Source organism: Coloeus monedula (genome assembly GCF_965178545.1).
Source record: "Coloeus monedula genome assembly, chromosome: 15".
NCBI lineage: Eukaryota > Metazoa > Chordata > Aves > Passeriformes > Corvidae > Coloeus > Coloeus monedula.
Genome location: NC_138795.1, coordinates 323,428 through 347,332, shown reverse-complemented (window position 1 = coordinate 347,332; position 23,905 = coordinate 323,428). Strand labels below are relative to the sequence as shown.

The window sequence follows — 23,905 nt, the reverse complement described above, 5'->3', positions numbered from 1 at the left end:
TGTCCCTTTGCAGTGGGACAGGAGAGCCAGTTACTGCAGCCAGCACCAAGCCAGAAATCAGGTTTTGTTCATAGTTCATATCCAAAAAAAAATTCTGAAGAACCTGAGTGGAAACTATACCTTGATTTTTACATAGAATCTTTTCATTAAAAATACCAGAATGGTATGATTTTGTCCCAAATGAAAAACTTGTGTAACTGCTTAAATCAAAAGTTTGACACTGTGAATTTCTTCTTCCATAGCTTTTACCCTTCCACATGACCTCAGTAGTCAAAAGTGCCTTTTGTTTTTATCTAGCCAAGCCAGTATGTTCATTTATTTTGGATATTGACCTCACTACAATTAGTCATCCCTGAAGCTACAAAATAGGTGCTGGATGAAACAGCAAACATGATCCAGATCTTTGGGTCTGCTGGTCTATTTCTACCCTTCCTGTAGTGGGCAGCAGTCCTGATCTGAGTTACAAGGTTATGGTGTTACTGGTTTCTCTAGTAAGCTCCATTACAATGTGCTTTTCCCTGACAGTCAGTCTTGTCCTCAGAGCAATGAATCTCCAGTGAGACATTCGCAAGCTGTAAATGTTTCTTCATCCTGACTGATGATGAACTTTTGCTTCCTGCCTTCTCCAGGATGCATCAGCAGGACATTGCCAACGTCTGACAGGACTGACCCACATCAGCACTGTACCAGAGCCTTCGAGTGTGGGAGCAGAACCCAGAGGAGTGGAAAGTGCTGAGCCTGGGCTGAACACATCATGGGGGCAACCACCTCCAGCAAGTCACCACCCTTTGATGGGAATGAGGATGGTAAGAGCTTCTCCTGGTTGTTGTCTGGGACTGCAGAGTTCTCCAGTGCAGACTGACTGTGAGGGTCACAGCCAGCACCTGTCCTGAGGCTGCAAGTGCCTGGGCATCCCGGGTCAGCAGAGGTGTGTGGAGGTCAGCAGTAGTGGCAGTAGTGTGCTCGTGGTCCCTACAGAGCTGCGGTCTGATGTTGGGGTCCTTTTGCCTCCCCTCCTAGCAGCTGGCTCTGAAAGCAGGATCGTCAGCAGAGGTTTGGTGTTGAGGTGTCCCTGGGACACTGCCAGGCACCTCGAAGGCAGGGACAAAATGCTGCTGCTCTGGAGGCCAGAGAGGTTCGTTCTGGAGGTCTCAGTGTAGGGAGGACTGGTAGGAAGTATGGTGGGAAGGTGGCTGGAGTGATGCATGCTCCTGTGGGTGTTCCTGGTGGCTGCCCAGCTGGGCAAGGCTGCCTGCAGGCACTGGGAGGCCAAGCCTGCAGGCTTGGTTGTCTGGAAAAGGAGAGTTGGAAAAGTACTGCTGGGAGCAGTATTGGAGGCCAGGGTCCCCGTGCTGCCAAGATTAGAGAGACAGTCAGTGAAAGATTGCTCCATAAATGTATTTGCCATTGCATGAGTCAGCTTGCTGACTGCGATATGGGCTTCTACCTAGGTACAGCAATATGCGTATGTAGATAAATACAAATACATAGTAATAAACATAAAATATATGAGGAGCTGGACACCCCATCAACCAGTGTCCCAACGTGCCACGAGGTGCCACTGCCAGTCTGCAGCTGCTCAGCTAAACCAGCTTCAGTTTCCAAATTATTAATGCAACTGCTTTCAGTTTTTCTTTGGTTTTCATATTTTTTCCCAGTTTCTATAGTGCAAAAGAAATCCTTGCTGTGAGGTTTTCCTGGAGATTTTATTCCTGATGCATTTAAATGCTCAGTATTGGCATTTCTCATAAACAACCACTTATGCTTGCTCAGGATAATGAGCAGCTCTGTTCCTGACCACCTTCCTCAGGGTGATGTGCCCTGGCTGTGGGATTTTCCTGGGAGTGGCTGGTCTCTGCTGGGTCTCTCTCTGGGTTCAGTGTTCATACAGCATCAGCTTCTGTGACTGAGAAACACAATGCCAGGAAAGGTCCTGTCCCGACCATGTCAGGTGGTTCACTGTCAGTTTGCTAGGTTTCAGTGGGCTCAGGGCCACCCTTGCATGCTGACACAGCATGCAGACTAGTGTAGTTCTGTTTCCATGGCCCTGCACAAATTTAAAAAGTGGTAGCATATTTTTTTCTCTAATTAGTCATGTTTTACTATACTGAGGGGAGAGGAACCCAGCTGGATCAGAGATGTCCCCTAGGGAATTTTCCATTATCTTGCAAATCGGTGACCAGAGGCTATGTCACGTTAGATGTCACAATCTTGTGCTCATTCTGATTTCAATTAAAATTGTAATTAAGAGCTTCTGGGTACAGTAGGAAACAACACACTGCTCCCTGGCATGGGCAGGTCCCTCCCCCAGGCTGCAGGTGGTGGGAACCAGTCCCATCCCTGCAGCTGTGCCACAGGGAGACTTTCTCTTTGGGACCTGTGACAGTCGGTGGAATAGCACGAGTGGTGTAGGTGCTCCATTTCCAGTCCTAACAATTCTTGCATATTTTTCCAAATTGCTGTTGCTATAATTTCACTATTTTCTGTGGCACCATGATTTCTGTTTGAACTTCTTGAAGGGTTCTGTTTACCTTCAGCTGAAGTGGGGTGACAGGATTATTTTTCTCTCAGCATTTCCTCTGAGCAGACAGTTGTGGATAATGAGCAAGTGAAATGAAAAGAAAATGTAATAACCAGACAGAAGGCTCAAGGCTACAAGGTGATCTGATTCCTGGTGTAGTCAAAATGAAACCATACAAGAAGCCAGATTTTGTTTGTGCTGGTCCTGGGCAGAAGGGTGTGGGAAGTGTCCTGGGGGGATGGCAGCCAGATGTTTCCCCCCGCTGGGGGGAAAGTTTGCTGCAAGATAAAGCAGAAATAGCAGGCGAGGACAGTAGCAGGTTGAGAAGGACGCACATCATTCTGTGGGCCTTTGGTGCTGTCCTGCTCAGCCCACCAGCAGCTGTTCTGGATTTAAATCTCCCTTGGACCAAGCACAGCATCAGCTGTGTCATTGTTCCTCTGCCTGGGTCTGTGTTACATCCTGCTCCCCGGTATGGAGGGATTGGCATGGTTGTTCCCAGTCGTGTGGCAGTAATTGTTTTCCTGAGGCTGCAGAGCAGAGGAGAGAGGCAGGGAGAGAATACAATGAAAATTGGGGAAATAGTGAGAAAAGGAAGATGAGTTGTAACAGACCATGTGGTGCTGTGCTGGGGTGGGCAACAGGGATGGGGGAACCTGAGCCCTGAAAACATTGACTTGGCTTGACAGATGAGCCTGGGGATTTCGGCGACGTTGACTGGTCTTTGCTAAGGATGTTTTTTGTGGCTGGTTAGGGACCGTATCTTTTTACCTAAATATTGTTCCTTAAACCTTGGTTTAGAAATATGACCCCTTGCTTACAAAACAGTGTTTCATGATTATACACCAGTTGCTTCTTTATGGCAATTGTATTATCTTTCTTTGCATCTCTTAAACACAGTTTGTCTGAGCTGGCAGAGTATGTGAATTTTGTCCCTGAAGGGCAAAAGCTTTGGCTTTTTCTTTATATGCTATCAGGCAGGGAAATGAGATTTATCTGTAGGTGTGGATTCAGAATGAACAGTACATGTTTGGTTCCTGATTCAGACACCACAAATTTCAGTGTTCTTTGGGAGCAAGACTCTGGATTAGTTCCCTGTGAAAGCTGGGGCTAGTAGGAAAGCTAAACCAGAGAGAAGTGCAAATGTGCTTGTACCTAGTTTGAGAGTCTTTAATAAAGTATGCAACTTAGCTTTCTTACACCCAGCTCAGTCTTAAACAACAAGAAGGCAGAGGGTGTGAACATGCTCATGAAAGCATTCCTGTAAAGGACAATAGGGATGAAGGGTGTGAACATACAAAATGTGGCTGCTAGCTTAACTCCTCTGGATTTGCGGCTGTTCCAGATGTTATTGCCCAGCTGTTAATGCTGTGGTCTGCCCTGCTCTGCAGAGCTCCATGCGGGGTCCCAGTGCCAGGGACCAGAGATGCCCCTCTCCCCACAGCTGTGGCTGTGTGTCATGGCACGGGGCTACAGCAGCTGACCTCTCCCCGAAGCGGGCACCACTCTCCTCTTTCCTTGCAGGTGATAAGCATCTTCACTCTCCCTTTTTATTCTGCAGGTATTCACCACCCTTCTCCCAGATGGTCTGACTGGTAAACATCCATTTCTCAATCATCGTCGGTTTCTATTTGCTTTGATATTTACAGCTGTTCCAGCTTTGAGAAAGGGCATCTGTGCCTAAAAGCTTGCATTCCTTCCGAGTGCTGTAGCTGGTCACTGCAAACTTTGCTATGGTTAAACTGTGCCATCATACCTGAAAAGGTCATGGCAGTATCTTTATGTGATACAAGGGTTTTATGGACTCAGCTTTGAATTTGTTCTCAGCAGGAGCAAGGTGAGGCTAATATCTCTAACAGTGCAGGAGGGCAGAGTGAGAACATTCACTTGGTGGTTTCCTGCCTGATCTGCCATTGACAGAGGCTGACCTAAGGAACTTGCCTTCATGGCTGAACTGTAGAGAAAAAAACCCCCTGTTAAACGCCAAGTTTAAAGAACACCCAAATCTTCAAAAGGAACAGAACATTTCCAGAGCATCCCTCATTTTTCTCAGCTCATACGGAGAAAAAGTAGAAATAACACAGTATTATCAAATGTCTGCTCAGCCACTTAATATTGAAATGTTTGCTCTTTCTTGCAGTTACCTTCGACCATTTTGAGATTTTGCGAGCTATTGGGAAGGGCAGCTTTGGAAAAGTGAGTGTTTTGGGAACTAATCACCGTGTGGACAGCTGGAGATGTAACTGAGTGGAAATGGATGAGTTGGAGGCTCACATGAGAGTACAGAACCAAAGCCTATGCACTATCAGTGAGCCTTGACCTGAGCTTTAATTCCTGGTCATCAGGAGGAAATCAGAGCCCAATTCCTTATCCATTCTGTGGCCACAAATCATATTACATGAGATTAAAGTGAGAAACTGATCAATCAAATGATCTGAATTTCATTAGATTTCTGAATAAGCATTTTCTATTATTTCTCAACAAATCAGCACTGAACATCATGATGCATTTTTGATAAAGAACTACAATCAACATGAAATCCTGGCAAGTTTTTTTAACACATTATTTAATGTGTTAAATGTTTCTCTGTGAGACACAGTGTTTGTTATTAAGCATCAGGTTCCTCCCAAACTCCTGAACTATTATGTAAACAAAGCCTGTTTTGTGCTGCGCTCTCACAGGTTCTGAGGCCTTCCTTGAAGTCATGTTTCTTTCTAGATTGGGTGACATATAAGAAAGGTTAAAATTCAAAGCCCACTACCCCTTAAACAAAGCCCAAGATTAACTGTGAACTGAGTGACACTTCTCAGGAAAGTGAGGATCAGGTGCTGGTCCCAGTGTTTGACCTGTAGTTCTGTGGTGGAGGGGGCTCTTCCCAACAGTAACTAATGTGGGAGGGATGGACATGATGGTTAGTGAGTGGCATTAAATAAAGTGTTGACTTCTCTGTGATTCCCTGTCTCCCATGTTGTGATGATAAATTCCTTCCTCTCTTCTTCCCCCAAAAATTTCTCTTTGGGTGAAATATCCAATAGAATCCCAGGCAGTGTCCAGTGTTGCAGCATCGGTGGGTGGAGTTGTGCCTTGGCAGTGTGGGCACTGCCAGAGCTGCTGGAAAGCACTCGTGTCACTGGGTTTTACCTGCCCAAATTTGCTGACAAATCATCTCTGATTTGTCCCGATTTGCTCTCTTAGGTCTGTGTGGTGCAAAAGACTGACACCAAGAAGATGTACGCCATGAAATACATGAACAAACAGAAGTGTGTGGAGCGTAATGAAGTGAGAAATGTTTTCAAGGAGCTGCAAATTATGCAGGGCCTGGAGCACCCTTTCTTGGTTAACTTATGGTAAGACATGGCTCCTTGGCTCACTGGTTGAGTCAGTGCAGTCAATTACAGACACCTTCGAGACCAGACCTTCGTCATATGCTTCAAGCCTGTCTTGAAAGCAGCTGGTGTGTTCCACTGACTGGGGCTCTTGTTTCAGGGGAATCCTGTTTAGTCAAACAAGCAGTTATCTCCCTTGTCCCCTGCAGACAGCACAAGATAATTTGTTCATGTGTTCCTTTGCGGTGTCCCTGCAGGCAGGTATTGGGTATCACCATAACCGCACCTGCATTTAAAAGTCTGGCTTGTAGTGCTGCTCATCACATCAAGCAATCAGGATGTTGATAAAGAAAAATCCATGAGGAAAGCTGGTTGTCAGGCCCTTTCAGAGAGACACAGTCCATCAAATGAGGTCGTGTACAGAGGACCAGCAGAGACCAGCTGCCCCCCTGTTGTATTGAGCACATGGGTTCATGGACAGACTGCTGCCATGTGAGCCAGTGCCTGACAGAGAGACCTCCAGTGCTGGGGGTCTGGGCAGGGCTGTGCTGGTCCTGGGCTCCTCTGCATTGCTCCTGTGGTCAATTCCCATTGGTGCTCGGAGAAGGCAGAATGCCCATCTTGAGTTGTTCATGCAATCTGTTCTCAGATCTTATGGATCTGAGACTAAATTAATGTCATCATAAGTGTGACAATAGTGGGAAACAGAGCATGGAAAGGTCATGAAATTGTAATTTCCCAAGTGAAAAATTCCAAGAAATGATAAGTAGTCCCAGAGGTACCACATGTTCCTTTATTACCTGTCATTTTTCAGTGCTAATGTCCTTGAACCATGTGTATGCTGTTTTAGGTACTCATTTCAGGATGAAGAGGATATGTTCATGGTGGTTGACCTGCTGCTTGGAGGGGACCTGCGCTACCATCTCCAACAAAATGTGCGGTTCCAAGAGGGAACTGTGAAACTCTTCATCTGTGAGCTGGTGCTGGCCCTTGACTACCTGCAGAGTAGGCACATCATCCACAGGTCAGCCAGGCCACAGGCTATGCTGTGGGCAGGCTTGTTCCTCTTTGATGTGAAATGACAAATAGAAGCTTAAGTGATAAACAACATATTCTCCCACATATTTGCTTTTATGTGAAACATAAGGCTTCCCCAAGAAAAGTATTTCATATACAGCAGAGAGCATCTGACTTCTCCCTCTGGGGTAGCTGGGAAATAGCAAATTTGATTGTCTGCTGATCCTGCAAATAATTGTCTCTGATAGGTTTTAATTAGCTGTAGCTCATTAATATCCATCCTGGTCCAGGGAGGGTAGGTGTCAGCAGTCAGAACTCCTGTGTTCATGCTTGAAGATGTCTCTCTTTGCCCCCCCTCTCTGTATTGCATCAAAATAAGAGGACTGGTCCCAAACACAGCTTTTTTGTGTATGAGGTAAATCCCTTTCTAGAAGTGCTGAGAGTTTCTTTTTGGCTACCACAATTTCTCGTGGCCAGTGAAAAAATGCATGAGCTTTTCCCATACCTTTGAAAACTTGCAGAATAGCAGAGGAGGCAGAGGTTTCCCCTGGCTGGGAAGCAGGGTTTGCTTCTGGATGGATGGACACACAGCTCTTCTGCTGGTGTCATGGACAGCGCAAACCTTGGGGGCCCAAGAGTTTAGCCAAGTTAGCTGCTGTCAGGGAGGATGAACAGGGAGAGACTATAGCATCAGTAATTGCAGGGAGGTCACTTCATTTAGAAATACCACTCCACATGAGCATTCTTGTGCAGTATAAGAATTAAGCATGGAAAGTGTAAAATTAAAATGGTCCTGTTTGTTAGTGGGGAAGGCACACACTGGTGAGGAGCTGGTGAGGATGAATGCCTGTTCCTGTCCACAGTGTCCAGCTGCCATGTCCAGGTTGTGAGGGTAGAATGACCCCTTGCCTGTCCCTGCAGCCACAAGAGCCTAGAGCAGTTCTGCTCTGCTGCAGTTGGGGCTGGGCGCTGGCGTCAGCTCCCACATTCTCAGGAGTCTCCTCTTTCATGCTGCTTGTTTTGTGCTTTACATGCATGGATCTTTGCCCCACTGTGAATAGGAGTGGGAGAAACTGCAGGTGAGATTGCATTGTGCTTTTCACACAGCTGCATGTGTTTAAGGTAAATCAAGTACAACAAAACACGTGTGGCAGGCTGTAAAAATTGCAAGTTATTTAATTAACACTGTAATGCAAGTTGTTTAATTAACACTGTAACCCAGTGGGATAGTATTTGATTGATAAAGTGATTCAGCTGAGTCAATTACACTGAAACAGCTGTAATTGAGAACATCAGGAGACAGGGAAGCAATGGCTTTGTTTGGCTGAACAAAACTGTTCAGAGACAGCAAACTCAGGCTGGAATTATTTCCCACCTAGATGTAAAAGAAGGGGAAATATTAATATATTTTAGGTTAGGAAATGATATAACCAGTTTATAAAAAAGAAGTATACAAAAGAACAATAACCAGCATTATCTCTGGTCATTGTTTGCATCCTGAGAATGATCTTACTGTGCTGGTGTAATTCCAGAGGCTGCATGCCAGACTGAGGGCGATCAGAAACAGCCACAGTAGAAATTAAAAAATAAAAAAAAAATTGAAACCATTTCTCTGTGCTTAGGGGGAAAATCAGCCACTTACCTGACACTGCCTTGTGCTCTGGTAACAATGCCTGTCCCCATATTCACCTGTATGATGGGATGGCACCAGGAAGGTAACAAATATTTATAACCCACTGGAAGTAGTTTGGGTGACAAGATGCCAGAGACCTGTAAGCTATTAGATGACAAGTAGATATATTCTGGGGTTTTGATTCCAGGTGGCTTGGAGAACTCAAATGTGTCTTAAGGATTGAATTTTTAAAGATAAAATCCTAAATGTGCTCATTTCTTCACTTGGAACTCCTGGGCCTGGTGGGGAGCACCAGCTGGCACAGGGTCACTGCACCTGTTGCCTGCCTCTCGGCTGGGACCTTCTCCCTGGGGCATCAGCTGGCCAGGTGCTCAGTGGGGACTGGTGTAATGAGCTCATTAAAGCCAGGTAATGGTGTGTAAAGTCACTCAGGTGAACACAGCTGTATCAGAGTATCAGGTGTACATTTTCTCCCTTCAGTGAAAAGTGTTTCCCTACAGCATTGCTATAGGTAATATTTTGTGGGGTTCTTTTACTCAGGAATAAAACCTGTGGGTAACCCATTTGTATCTAGAACAGAGATGTTACAATAATTTAATTTGTACTGAGTGAATGGAGAACCCTTCTCAATACAGTATCGAAACAGATTGAAAAGTAACAGGAGGAAAACAATTAAAAGAAGCTCTAACTTAACTGTGGGTGGACTTAGACCTGAGTGCTGCTCACCCCAACCCCTGCAGCTTTCGAAGGGTACCCACTGCTGCTGATGCCGTTTGATTAGTCATTCTCTTACACCTAAATCAAACAGGAACATCAGAGCTGAGAAGCCCCGAGGCTCTGAGGGCACAGTGTCTCTGCCAGGGTCCCAGAGCCTGGGCTTTTCTGAGGTGCCTGCAGCCGTGTTTCCTCTCACTTCTCTAGGCTAATGGCTGTCTTTCCTCTGCTTTTCTTCTCAGAGATATCAAGCCCGACAACATTTTACTGGATGAGCACGGTAAGTGCCAGGTGCTTTGTGGTCATGCATAAGTATAAAAGCAGTCAGAGAGAGGAGACCCAAGCTGCAGTCTCCGTGCTTTCTGGTGCCATCATTTGGTGTTGCTCTCTCTCCCTCAGCCTAACAGGGAGCAGGACCATCCCATCCTTTTGTGCTCCTCTTGCTGTCTCTTGCTTTTTGAGCAGCAGTGTCTTGTACCTTCAGGGCACTGGGCAACCTGTGATGCTTTGGGGTTGCCTTGGTGTTTTAACCAACACCTCTTTTGGCTGACTGACTTGATGGTGTCCCCACAAGGCACTTGCAGGGACCATATGTTTGGCGCTGCTTGGGGTCTGTTGCCCAGCACACCTGATTTTAACATTTTCTTGGGTCTTGTTTAAAACTTACTCAAAATGCCTCATTTGAAGGGCAATGCTTGTGTCACTGCAGGGTTTGTGCAGTGTGTGCTCACAAACAGAATTAATTATGGTGCAATAGATAATCCTCATTCATGTATTTTCTTTTTCCTTGAGCATTTGGCATGGGGAGGGAGCTCTGAAGAGGATTTTGGGGCTGGGTATGTTATAAATGTTGCTATCAGTTTTTCTGTAGTTTTTCTTGGGCAAAACTCCTGACTATATCCTTGCATGGCCCTTCAGTCACATTTTTTTCCTGGCAAAGATCTCGCAGTGAAGAGTTGTCTGGTATTTATTGGTTTGTAACTCATTAGAGAAACATTTTATTAGCTCATATTTTTTAAAAAATCCAAGTAACTGGCTTATTGTGAGAAATTTTCATTAGCAGCTACAGCAAGGTGCTTGAAGAGAAAAAGTCAGTGCAGGGAAGAGGCATACCTGAATTTGTTATCACTTCAGAGGCTGTAGCAGAGATGCTGCAGCTCCCAAGGGAGGCATTGCCTGGCTCTGTGACCGGGTGTGTGTGACCAGGGTTGCCTGGCAGCATCGAGCCCAGGCTCGATCTGTTTGCATATGACCCCTAATTTCAGAGCACTGGTTGATTATTTATTTAGGAGCTGGCAGCAAAGTGGCTTTGCCTCCAGGTGCTGGAGCCCCTGTCCTGCCTCGCTCAGTCCTTCTCTGGCTGTTGCCCCATACACAGACTGTGGAAAGTTCTGTCCTCCCTGATGTGTTGGGGACCTGCTCCTCCAGCCAGACTCCTGGCACTGCTGGGGCTCCAGGCTGCCCATCTTTTGTGGGACTGCCTTTGGTCAGTTTGATGCTTTGGTGACCCATCACCATTCTCCCAGAACCTCTGGGCCCCTCAGACTGGGATGACACAGCTTCCTGAGGGATCACCATGGCTGTGGGAATGTAGGTCAGCATTCCCTGAAAAGGGAAAAAAAAATAGGAAAAGGCTCTGTACATGTCTGCAGCTGCATTCAGCCCAAAAAGACACAACCTACTAACTTCTTTAATGACACTACAATTCAGGATGAGTTTTGAGTCTATTCTCTGTTCACTGTGATTTTTTAACTCTCTATTGCAGAGGTTTCAGAGTGTTTTTTCTGGGGACATATCCTTGACTCCAATGTCCTTTTGTCTGTGACTTGTAGTATTCCTTTTCTTCATCCATGGCCGCAAAGGTTTGTCTTCCAAGGCATATAGAAAGCTTTGGACACACACAGAGTTCGTTTTTTTCTTGTCCCCAAGGCAGCTGCTATTGTAGCTGCATGTTTATCTATATTTAGCCTAATAGATCATGGTTGTTTTTCAGTATCTCTTTCCCTGTGGCGCAGAGCTGCAGCTCCCTATTCTCTCTTCTCTTCCATCACCAGGCTTTCACACCTGGGATCACAAAACAGATGCAATTTACTAACATTTATTTTTTTATAATTTTTGGGACCAGTCCCCTGAGACTATGAAGGACCTGAAGACCTTCAGCAGTCAGACTTCAGTCCTTAATACTTTTATACTCCTCTTGTCCCTTAACCCTGCCCTTTGGCACATCTACTTTTCCAGCTGTGAAGCTTGTTTCCAGCTGTGACTCCTTCAGATTTAAGTTTGGAAAGGCCCCCAGCTTTTTTGCAGATGCCAGCACCCTTTTTGTGGGTGTTAATAGCCAAGGGAGTTACAGGAGCCCTTGTGTACATCACTTAATCTTTGTGCAGGAGGCTGGTTCCAGTTTTTAATGCCTCTCATGATGCCACATATTGGTTGAAATGTGTTATCCTGACACTGACTGTCATGGACTTGACACTTTGCCTCCATCACCCTGGTTGGTGACATTCTGTATTACCGTATCAATTTCAGCCAAGGAATTAACATGAACCATAAATGAAGTGGAATATCAGGCAAATACCTCTCTGTGCAAGGAAAGAGCCATTGTTCAACATCACAGATTGAGATTAGGTCCCCCCAATGAAAAAGCCCTCAGCAGATGACACATCCAGCAGCCATTCCAAGTACAAAGTGATTTCCTCCTTTAAAGACATGTTCATCAATTTGATTCAGTGACAGCATAGCTCACCTGGGAATGAACAAATATAACAGATGGCAGTTTCCAGGAGTTGTGACTAATTAATCAGGAGATTTTGGTCAGGTCATTTGTCTAATAAACTTGAAGAAAGGCTCAGTTTTATCTCTAGTGAAACAGAGATTTTTTGCAAGAGCCCCGTAATGGCTTTGCTCAGTATTCTTGCTTGTACTACTGCCGGAAGGAACTCAAGGGCAGTGTTGTAACAGGTGAGTTATGCCAGTGCAGGCATGGCACACATGGCCCATTTGCTCTCTCATCTCAGGTGAAAAAAGCCCCTTCCAGTAGCCTCCATGCTCCATAACTCCTGGGGTTTCTAGTTTCATATTCTTTAAAATGTTTTCTTGGATGAATCTGCAGAAGCATTATATTTTTTGCACTAAAGATGTTCTAGAAAGATGAAGGAATTATGAAGTAACAATGGTGTAAAATACGATAAGAAAATTGTTTGCCTTAAGGCAAACCCAGTGATTGATCTTGCAATGCCAGTTTCAGGCAGGCTGGGCTTGGGGAAGCCCCACGTGGTGCCTGAGTGCAGCTCTGGCCATGCTGGTTCAGAACTGGCTGCAATTAGAGATGCTAAGCAACCAGGAAGACACAAGCCTTAAGGTTTGACCCAGCAGCAACCCCCAGTAAATCCATTGTGGGCACCAGTAGCTCCCACCCCATAGCTCTCTGTCACTGTTCAGCCTCATACTGCCCCAACCCCCTTCCTCAGCCTCACTGGCTTGATTTGGTCATTTCTTAAGTGGGCTAGTTTATAAAACTTGTCATTTATTTGAAGTGAATAATTTAAAAGATGAATCCAGAGAAAGTCACATTTGTGTTTGGAATATCAAATTCTTAATAAGCCTTTATGATTCGTATTTCTGAAAACAGCTTCTCACAAAGTGGAATGAAAGTTAGCGTTGAAAGGGAAAACGGTGCAAGGATGCAGAGGACGTAGCCAGATAGGGCAGTTGGATATCATTCTTCCTCCCTGGTGCTCCCCAGCAATGTGATGCCACTCTTTAGTGGGCAGACTGGGGGAGTGAGTGCCCAGTGGATGGTGTAAGTAGTGGGGAGGGCTCCATAGGTCTGTGAGGGACTCTGTGCGAGGCGAGTGCCGATGCCTGGCTCATGCTCTCCCAGCAGTGCCATGGCTCAACAGAGGGAACGTGGACATGATACAGAGATTTTAGGTGAAATCACAAGTTCTACTTTTACTCCCCAAGTTTTCCCAGCTACATCAGGTATTTGCAGCAGGCAACTTGTATTGCTGCTCTCACAGAATAGATCTATAGGCACAGTCATAAATACTTACTGAAATGCTCATCGCATCCAGAGAAGACAACAGAAGTTTATTGCCAGAGCATCAACTTTTAGATGAACTATGAAGGTGATCTTACTCTGCTTTGACTCATGAACTAGTGCAGCAGTGAATTTCTAGCTGTTGAAGCTAATGACTGAGGAAGGTGGTGTCACAGCCTCTGTGTCAGTAAAAGTCGCTTTGCTTTGACCTCTGTGGTTAGTGGAAACAGCAGCAATCCAGCTCCCTTCTGTTACTGCCAAGGGCACAATGCTGCAAAACACTACAAACAGAACAGCCGATGTGTTGACAGTGAACCCACCTTTGTAAGGGGTGAGCGGGCTCAGTGCTTGAGGAGATGCAGGAGGTGGGGAAATGGAGCCTGCCTGCTTTTGATCAGGAAAATTCGCCTGAACCAAACCACAAGTTTCAGAGAGACTTGCTTCTGTGCAGCCAGCCGTGTCTGATCACCTGCATCGCCTTGTGGGACTGCTCCGTTCATTGACAGTGGTTCAGTTAATGGGGAATAATAAATTAAATGCCTTAGGAAAAAAATCAAGTAAAAGCACAGGCAGGAGCTAAGTGGGAGCATTGTCTTTCTCATCATTGCAGATCACATCTACCTTTTTTATTTCCTTTTTTGGTTCACAGGCAGCAGCTGTGCATATTATAGGCATGGCAGCAGAGCCTGTTCCTCCCCCAAGGGAGTTTCATGATGTTTGAATTTCTGTGTAAGACTCTTGCTGCCTGCTAAAGGTGTTTGGTTCCATTCTGGAGGCATCCTCTAAAGAAGAAAATGGAGGGAGCGCTTAGTACCTGGAACACCAGATGGCAAAAAACTAGGGAGCTGAACTTCAAGATTTTGGGGTTTTTTTAAACATAGTGGAATTTTTTTCTGTGAGAAAAGTGCAGTTTTCCTAAAATACAGGAAGACTCACAACAATCATCACTAAATTACTTCTTGGAGAACTCTTATATTTTCTGGTTCCCCAGAGGGAAAATAAGGGAATATTTGAAAAAACAAGAGACATCTGCAAGCAGCCTGCAAGCTGAAGTATTTTCTATCAGTTCTCCCACCAGAATTTTTTTCCTGGAAATTCCTTTCCGTGGAGTATTTTGCTTTATGTTTCTGATTCAGATCTATTTCTTGTGTGAAATTAAAACCAACCATCTTATACATTAGCCTCTGTCTTTCAGGACATGTGCACATCACCGATTTCAATATTGCCACAATGCTGACGAAGGAGAGCCATGTCACCACCATTGCTGGCACAAAGCCCTACATGGGTGAGAACCAATGGCAGTTGCATGTTCTTGAATCACCATTCTAAGGGCTTGGGTGGACTGCTGTGGTGGTACACAGTGAAGACATTTTTGATTAGAGTTTGGACCCTTTTCTTCCTGTTCCACATCAAAACATACACAGTTTGAAGTGAGGGGAACCCTGGAGAGGAGATGCAGGGTGGGAACAGGAGTCCGTCTCCAGAAATGCCTCAGTGCAGCTGGGGAATGTGTGTGTCCATCTACTGACGCAAGCACACCATGAACACAGATTTTAGCCCCATAATGCCACACTGTACAGCATGGATTTGATTATTAACTAAGATAGTTGCACTCCTGAGATCCCCAAGCGCTTCACAAGCAGCAGTCACACTGTGTAGCAATGATGAAATACTCCTGCTACCCTTGAGAAGGGAAATTATGCACAACGGTTTGTATTTGGTCCCTCAGTACATCAGCACAAAAGTCTTATGCTGCTGTACCACTAGCAATGATTTGAATTTTTATATGAAATGACTGCTTTAAAAATTAACATTACTCTGTGTTTAGGCCAAGTGAGTGGTTGTAAGAAAACATTGCTCCTTGTTTTGTTTGGTTTAGAGCAATTCTTGACTCCCAGGTTGTGCAAAAACCCTGAAGTACTTTTTCCCTTTAGTGAAAAATCTAATGGCTGAGAAAAAACATTTCAGTTGGTCCCTCCCCCTGCTTCCCATTAAAAGCTGTGGTTCTCAGGCTTCGTTCAGTTAAAATTTGGTTTTCCATGCCAAGGATGCAGTTGGCACCATGTCTGCATTTATGCTGCATATTAATGTTCCCAAAGAGCTGCTTTCATTGATGGCTGAGACTGGATTTGGGCTCTGCCAGACTGAAGTGCTTGAACAAAGAGATGGGTGGGGTGGGAGCAGCTTCCCAAGATGCAGATCTGCTGAGCTCTGACAGGGGCAGAGACACTTCACCAGGGAGATGAAGAGATACTCAGGCCACCTTATGCCTAGATTGAGTGAATGTGCTTATTCTGGAGGACATTTACTGTGAATGATGGGAACTCCTGTGTCAGTAAAAGGAATTTGTTCTTTTGGGGCCTTGGGGGCAGAGAAGCACAGAGAGTTTCACGTGGAGAGGACTCTGGGGCTAATGGGTGGCCCTGGTGCAGGAGCATGGCAGCACGGGAAGGGCATGGGTCAGGTGTTCTGTGTTCCTCGTTCCCACTTGGGATTGCAGCTAGGCAACTTTTTCTCCCCTGTATTTTACAGCACCTGAGATGTTTAACTCCACAAAACCCACCAGCTACTCCTTCGCCGTGGACTGGTGGTCACTGGGAGTCACTGCCTATGAGCTGCTCAGGACTCGGGTATGTGTGTGGCTCATGGCCTGGCCTTCTCTGTCCTTGGACATGCTGTTGGGAAGGTTAATGCTTTATAACAGAGATGAGACAGCTAAGCTGAATTCGAGGCTTTAGGGGTTATTACAGCAGAGGAAGCAGAGACCACATCTTCACCAGGGTTCTTGTGATCATGGCTAAGAGCTCAGAGAAGCTGCTGCAATACAGAACAGCATGTTGTGGCAGTTCCCCACTGTGGCTGAGGGCCTCGGGGTTGGTATAAGTGGGACAAGGCAAACAAGCAATAGCTCCTGAAGTTTGGGCTGCAGTGTCCTTTACTTGGAGCTTCTATCCTGCAAGGAAAAAAGAAAACTTGAAAAAATAATCTTGTTGCTGTTGTAACAAGACTGAGCAGTTGGAGCAAATGATGGGAAAAGCCCAATCCCTGCCTGTGCCATCAGGGCTCTGCTGCTGACTTGGGCAACGTTGGGAGCCGAGTAGATAGACAAATACATCAGTGTGTTGGAAGTGTTGTGTAAAAAAGTGGGACAAAATTTTAAAAATTACATTCTTCTAAACAAAAGAATGTAATTTAAAGAGGAATGTTTAAAATCTTGTGAGGCTCAGAAGCTTCTTTTCAGTATGAGTATGCAAAACATGTTTTTTAAAAACTCTATCATCAGTCTTTGCAGAATGCCTGAAAAACATTTTGATGAACAGATTTTTTCAGTCGAATTTGTGTGTCTCACTTGTGAGAGATCAGTTTAGCAGACATTGAGGAGATGTGGCTGTCTGACTTGTTAGGTAACTGAGAGGCAATGCACTCTCTGTAAACATCTTAATGTAATATTTGAGTTTTCCACATATAATGCTAAATGAATGGCAGGACTGCATCACGTTGATGGCACTGCTTCTAAAGGCAGGAGCAGAAATGCTGGTTTGTGCTCATACTTGATGGCACAGCCATGTTGAGATGGTGGCACCTGCGTGGCTGCCACGTGGGGGAAGTGAAAGGAGACCTTGAGGTCCATCTAGCGTTGGCACATGTCAAACACACCGCACCTGATCTGATCTCACTATTTATAGCTACTATTCTTTAAATGTACTTTTAATACCCTCCTGCCGTCTTCCCCCCAAAATAAGGTAAAAATCTGTGAATCAAAACTTTCAAGATGGAACACTCTGCCATTTTAAGTTCTCTCTCCAGGTAAGGCAGCAGAATTTTTGTAGATGGAAAATAAACAGGGAGGTGACTTTACCTGAGCAGTGTCACTGGCTGTACACTGCACGTTGATGCAGGAGGAGTCCCTGGTGTTCCACTGCACCATGTGCTCCTCTGCAATGGCTCACCTGTCCCAGTGACATGACACTGGCCATGGGGCAGAAGGGACTGTCACCCTGCGTCCTGACGCCCACCTGGGGCTGGTGACCCTTCCTGGGACATCCTTTTCTGAGCTGATTTTATTGTTGGGACACATTTGTCTCCTGTTCACCGGCATTGTCCCCAGCACGAGTGAAGTATCAGGAGTGCTCTAACCACAGCACTATGTGTCATAGCCTTGTAAGATAAAAACACTGAAAAGACCAAGCAAATTCCCACTGATAACTCTGACTTCTGGGGTTTGCTCCTGCCTTTCCTGCTGTTAAATGCCTACTTATTAGCTTAGCTCTTGCTGACATTTTGTGTTTTTCAACTGAGCCATGGTCACACAAGGAGAGATGTCCCACAAGAGGCTGCGGACTGGACAGTGAGATTGTGTGAAGCTTCTGGGCTCTAACCAGATTTCCCAGGGAGTCTGAAAGAGCAGATAAATTCAAGTGCTTTTCTTGTGGCGTTTCCCACAGAGGCCATATCACATTCGGTCCAACACTTCCGCAGATGACATCGCTCACGTGTTCCAGACTGCTACAGTGATGTACCCCGCCGCGTGGTCCCCGCACATGGTGTCACTGATCAAGAAGGTGAGGGCGGCTGCAGGGTGGGCGAGGGGCTGGGAAGTGCCCAGTGCTCTTGCAGCCTCTGCACTACACGGTGGGAAACCCTTGCAAATGGTGACATGGGCAACCTTGGCTTCCAGAGTTTCCTCTATAACTTTGCTCTTGGGAATTAACTGACTTAGAAGCAGATATTGATATATGTGTCAATAAATTTAGCCCCAAAATTAAATTTTTTTAATCTCAAAGATTTTTTCCCAATAATGGAAATATTTTCAAGAAGTGCTGAGACTGTTGAAATCCTTTGATGGCATGTGGTTTATGCACCACTGCAATTTTTTTTTCAATAAAGCTGTTATCAAAATTGCTTTAAAATCATTACTGGAAGCATTTTGAAGCTGAAATCCCATTTGAAATGAAGCCATAGCTTCAGTAAACAAGACTATGGCTTAACAGTGGTAGCAAAACGGAGCACTTAACCCCTGCATACCATCACTGGCAGCAAATTTTAGGGAAGTTTAAATAGTTTTTTAATTTCAAATCAGTGTGGGCAATAAAGTAGTACTTAATGTAGCTTTCATCTATTTCTTGTTCCAAATAATTTGTATATGTATTCTATAATTTCTAATGAAATAGATGATCAAACATTTTAATGAAAAGAGGCTGTCAATTCTTTGCTGAGACAGAATCATGGTGTATTTTCCAGGAAGAAAATTGAAGAATATCTCTATTTGCTGAAAATTCAATGAAGCCAGTATTTCATTAAGCCTAACAGTAATACAGGGATATTTACTGCAGATGTCCTATGTGTTGCTATGCTGGAAGTTTTTCCCTGGATCACAGCAGGCTGCAAACCATGGAGGCTCCCTTGTGAATAAATAATACAATGTCACAATTATTTAAATTTCCCAGTGCTCCTTTGCATCTGGTTTAATAGCCATATGTATTATACATGAAGTCAACTGTGGCTCCTTTCTGGCTCAACCATCCCCTGTGGATTTCTGTATTTATTACCGTCCCAGGCAGATGCTTATCATCGTGGAGCCGCAGTGCTGGTGTTAGGCTGGAGTCCAGAGCTCTGCAGAGGGATCTGGGCAGTGGGAACATTGCTGTGTAACTGGCTGCATGCCAGCATGAGGAGGGCTCTGTGAGTCACTTTGCCTATACCCTCCCCAAAGGGTTTGGATCATCTGGTTTTCCTGCTCTGTTTTAGGAGTGCATGGTGTCAGGAGTTTATGCAATGTATAATCCTTGAACAGAATCAACCTCAACTCTTCCCTTCCACACAAGTTATCCCTACGGCAATGTTAAAAAATGATGAAAATAAGCAGTGTGAAGGCATGCATTCACACTGGAATAGAATTATTACTTTGGTAGAGTGAAAAAAGAGGATGTTTTACTGATCCAGTATTAAAAGCAGAACACAAAGGCCTGAGTGGAACTCCCCATTCCAAACAGATGCTTATTTTTAACATTGGACAAATTGTTTAATGCCACTGTACTGCCTCATTGCCTGCTCCTGCAATGGGGATGAAAGTAATTCGTAAAAATGGGAATAAACAGAGTTAGAAGTTGTGAGCCTGTCACGTACCCTGGTGAAGGGACTCTGAGACAGAGCAGGAGAGGCACTGGTCCAAGTACCAGCACTGATGCGGTGTCTCTGGTATCATGTGTCCTTAGCCCTGCTCCACAGAATGTGTGTGCTGTGGGGATGGTCTCATCTCTTCCCTTTAACTCTTGCTGCAGTTGCTCGAGCTGAACCCCGAGAAACGTTTTTCTCAGCTGAAAGACATCCAGTCCTTCCCGTATCTGTCTGATGTGAACTGGGATGCTGTTCTCCAGAAAAGAATAATGCCAGAATTCATTCCCATGGTAAGGCCATCTGAGTGTAAAGGTTCCTCACACCCAGCACTGGGACATGGGACATTCTGACAAATTTCCACTGAAGCATGAGGTGTCACAAGGGAAAAAGAGTGACCAGGGCAGAGCTGTCTCTTCCCTGAGTGTGTAGCAAAGAGTAGTGGAGGGAGACTGTAGTGTGGGTGCCCCAAAACTGACATGCCCTGTTTGTAATGTTCCCAGAATTTCTGGGTGCAGAACCCACTGGGTTGTGCATCTGTGTGGGATGGACAGTGCCTGTGAGCCCTCTCATGCTGAGCTGCTCCCCACACCCAGTGCACAAGGATGGGCTCAGCAGCAGCCTGGGGATCACCCACCATCTTACGGGAATTGTTTTCTCCTGTAATGCCTCCCCTAACAACCTCATTGTTAACAGTAAATAGCATATACACTAGATTAGTGTTTCTGGGCCCTTTTAAATTGAATTAAAACAGCACACAAGTAACAGAACCCTTACAGAGAATAGTCCAACTGCTCCAACTGGTTTTCAGCAGAAGTTGGGCTGAAGTATGAATATCTGTTAATTGTATATCCACCCTTTTTTCTGGGTTTCTCTGTGGTGGGTACGATTCTGTATTGCTTGAAGACCAGTTCTGCTGGCTGTTGTGCTACTCTCAAAGAGGCACAACCCAGCCAGGACACTGTCCTCCTCCTCATTGCCACTCCAAAGCATCCAAAGTGCAGAGTAGACGCAGGACCACAAAAGGAGCCACTGTCACGCCTTGAACATGGCCCCTAGCTGAAGGGACTGATAAAGTATATCAGGAGTATGGCCAGTGCTCTTGGCTGCATGTGAAATTATAATGAGTCCATCTTTTTTACAAAATTCCGCTCCCAGATGCAGTCCAGTTTATAAGAGACTCCTTAAGACAGGCTCTGATCATTTAAGGCCACCTCTCTCTCCCCTCCAGAAAGGCCGATTGAACTGTGACCCAGCCTTTGAATTGGAAGAAATGATCCTGGAATCCAAACCTCTTCACAAAAAAAAAAAGCGCTTGGCTAAGAAGGAGAAAGACACAAGCAAAAGCAATTCATCCCAGGTGAGAGCAAGCAGGTACAAGCATGTGGTCGAGGAGGTCTTTCATTTTTCAATGATTGCCATCTAGCAAGACCACAGCAAACTGAACAGAATAATTTTTTTCCCCTTGTGATCGAGTTTATTCCTAAAACTCTCCCCCATCTTCCCTGTGGCAAAAAGCAGAATGTGTATGCACAGGTTTACTGCAAGAGGAGAGCCTTAATGCCATTCTCCCCACTGCAGGGCTAAAGATGCTCTGTGCCTAAACATATCGCCATGTCTCATTGAAACTGTCCTTACAATGTTTTTCTGTGTCAACTGTGGATTTATTCCTGATCTAGTTTATTTTTCCATTCTGATGTGAAAGGCCAGCCACCTCCAGAAGCACCTGGAAATGCTCCAGAGGGACTTCATTGTTTTCAACAGAGAAAAGTAAGTTTTGATTCAGAGGCAGCAGAAGAGGCACTGGCCCTTGCCAAAGCCTTTGACAGTTTTGGGGGGCCCAGGGCTGAGGGAGTTTGGGGAGGGAGGCTGTGGGGGCCCTGTGTTGAAGGAGCTTGGGGGGCTCAGGGCTGGAGGAACTGTGGAGTGAGTGGCAGCTCATGCCAGGGAGTGGGGTGCTCCAAGGTGGCTGTGCCAGTGTGGGGTCTTGGCACTGTCTGGGCTTTCCCTCACAACTCAATCATCCTTTTCTATCCCCAAGGGTGAGACCTCACCATGACAGCATCCAAGAGACCATGACAGAAAGTGGAAGTACACACAGGGAGGACAACCAGAACAACCACCTCTGAGAACAGCACAGCCCGTGCAGGGGACCTCCTCGTGGGGCTAGGGCTCACCAACCCATGCACCTTCACAGTGTTGGGCCATGGACTTGTCCTCTGCTGCTGGGACCCAGCCAACAGCCCAGGGCACAGAGGAGAGCTGGGCCACAGTTGATTAGACTCAGATCCTGTTATGTTGCCTTTCCTGGTGGCAGGAATGGGACCACAAGACAATGGATAAGACAGTATCCACTGTTTTGGCTTGGCTGGCAGTTGCCACAGCTCTTGGTGTCACCATGCAGGCAACTGCCACAGTGTGACCGAGAAGCTGAGCTGCATTGTGCTTAGAGGTGCCCACCACCACGTCAGTCGCGGTACTGGGACTGTGCCGTGCCTGAGGGCTCTGCAGAGGTTGGGATTTCTGCATGGATGGGCTCATGGCTGGCTGCCTGAGGTGGAAGAGGTGGCTCTCAGATGCAGGGTCTTCACCAATGCATTGTGACAAAAGTGGCCTTTGCTTACAGGCAGCTCCTGCAAACATCTATGAGGATGGGCACAGGAGGCTGAAGATGAGCTCCTTCCTTAGTTGGGAGGAGGCAGCAAAGGTTTCCTGCCCATTTAGCCCTCTCTCCATGTACCCAGCAGGGCTGGCATGGTGCATGGTCGGTGTGCCGACAGATGTGGACACCAAGAGGTAACAAGCAGGCACTGGTGAATCCCGATGCTTTACCAGTCTAGCCTGAAAAATCCATTCACTATCATGTTAAACTGCTGGAGTTCACTGAATCTGATGGGGTTTGGCTTCCAAAACCAGAGGGAAATGTGAATGTGTATTTTGAATCTCTCTACCACTGAAACACCACTCAATTTAAGCAGGGACTGCTTACAGGAAAAACTGCAGTGCTGGTGTGGTCTTGCCAAGACTGAGACTGGCCAAAGCATTGCTACTGCGGTAATGGTGGGAATTATGCTATTATTTAAATGCTTTGACAGGCCTGAGGTTTCACCTCCTTATTTGACATTTTTCCCATTCTCAGCAATATAGTGAATGCATGATGAACTCTTTGCCTCCCATTAACCCAAAGGTCAACATCCTGTCTGCCCCATCTGTCGCTGCAGTGGCATGCAGCGGGTGTCCCAGCATCGAGCAGCCCAGTTTGTGCCTAAAAACAAGCTTTAGTTTGGTGTCTTCCATGTTCTCGCCCCTCCTGCAGGGGTGGGGGGTGGGTGTCCCACGGCTGCTCCCCAGCTGGCTGCCGTCACCTCAGGGTGCTGGGGTGAGGGGAAGCTGCTGCGACCTTGGCTGCAGCGCTCGCCACGCCGGTGCCCCGCGTTCCTCCCGCGTGCTGCAGCCTCACCACCTCCCTCCACACGCTGCGCCTGGGCGGCAGCATCGCCGTGCCTGTGGAAATAACCACAGGGAAAGGCCACCCTGTTCCCCCCAGGGAGCCGAAAAGCTGCAGCGGAGTTAGTTCATCAGTAAGTGGGTATCGGAGTCCTCAATGAGTGTCATTGTCATGGGAAAGTCACCTATTCCTGCTTAGTCACAACACACCTTTCCCTGCTCTGTCAGAAGACACCCCAATTAATGTCGCAGTGTGCTTGCTCTCCCCTTCCCCAGCCATGCTGGCTTTCAAGCAGTAGGACTTCGGAGGGAGGTGGGGACTCCATGTCTCTCAGCCTTTGACTCATCATTCCCAGGAAGGCTTTCCAAAGCACCTCCAACGTTTCCCATTGATCCTCTGCTCTACACCCAGTCCTACACTGGGTCTGGGGCCGGGCACTGAGTCTGGCACCAGGCACTGTCAGGTGGACTGTGCTGACCGCTGTCCCTGTCTCCTGCACAGCACATCGCTATCATTGCCCTGCTCTGGTACAGGTAGAGGTTCAAATACCGTAAATGTATGTATCTGGAATCCTAGCTCTGCTCCTCCCTAGGAAAGAATCTACTGCTGCAGAAATACCTCTCTACTGGCTGGTCAGAGAAGCCCCAAAACAACTGAAGTACTTAAATGGTAAGAACATTGCATATTTAAAAATTCCTCGAGGATTTCTTCATCTCTCTATTCCTCTCTTCCTCTGTACACCGAGGCAGTTTCAGCTTAATCTCTACCAGGCAACAGGAAAAAGCCTTAATTATTTGATGGAAGAACTTCACAAAGCTTGTAAGCACCGCCTTTGCCACCCCGTCACAACTATTCTGGCCTGGCCCCTTAAGGACTGCTGCAGGGACAGCTTGTCCTGCCTGAGTTGCAGACATGTAAAAATAAGTATTTCAAGGTCAAGTACTGAAGAAGGGGAAGAAAGTGTATTTGTTTACCACAGCTGAAACTGACCCTTAATTTTTGTAGTCTTTAGAAAACAATCACTTTTTTTTTTTTTTGCATGCTTTGCAGGACAGTGCCTCTTGGTCTAACAGACAATGCCTGATGGAAG

The 23,905-nt window shown here is 46.1% G+C and overlaps 1 protein-coding gene across 1 annotated transcript; it reads left to right on the top strand.

Annotated features, from left to right (window-relative positions):
- Positions 1-754: 754 nt before the first annotated feature.
- Positions 755-21,496, top strand: STK32A (serine/threonine kinase 32A; the record flags this gene model as incomplete). The annotated part of the gene is made up of 12 exons (XM_082291242.1): positions 755-806; positions 4,662-4,717; positions 5,717-5,868; positions 6,698-6,871; positions 9,454-9,491; positions 14,449-14,538; positions 15,786-15,883; positions 17,699-17,815; positions 19,535-19,660; positions 20,599-20,727; positions 21,073-21,137; positions 21,409-21,496. The coding sequence occupies 12 exons, from the start codon at positions 755-757 to the stop codon at positions 21,494-21,496; spliced, it is 1,185 nt and encodes a 394-aa protein (XP_082147368.1).
- Between the last annotated feature and the right edge of the window lie 2,409 nt (positions 21,497-23,905).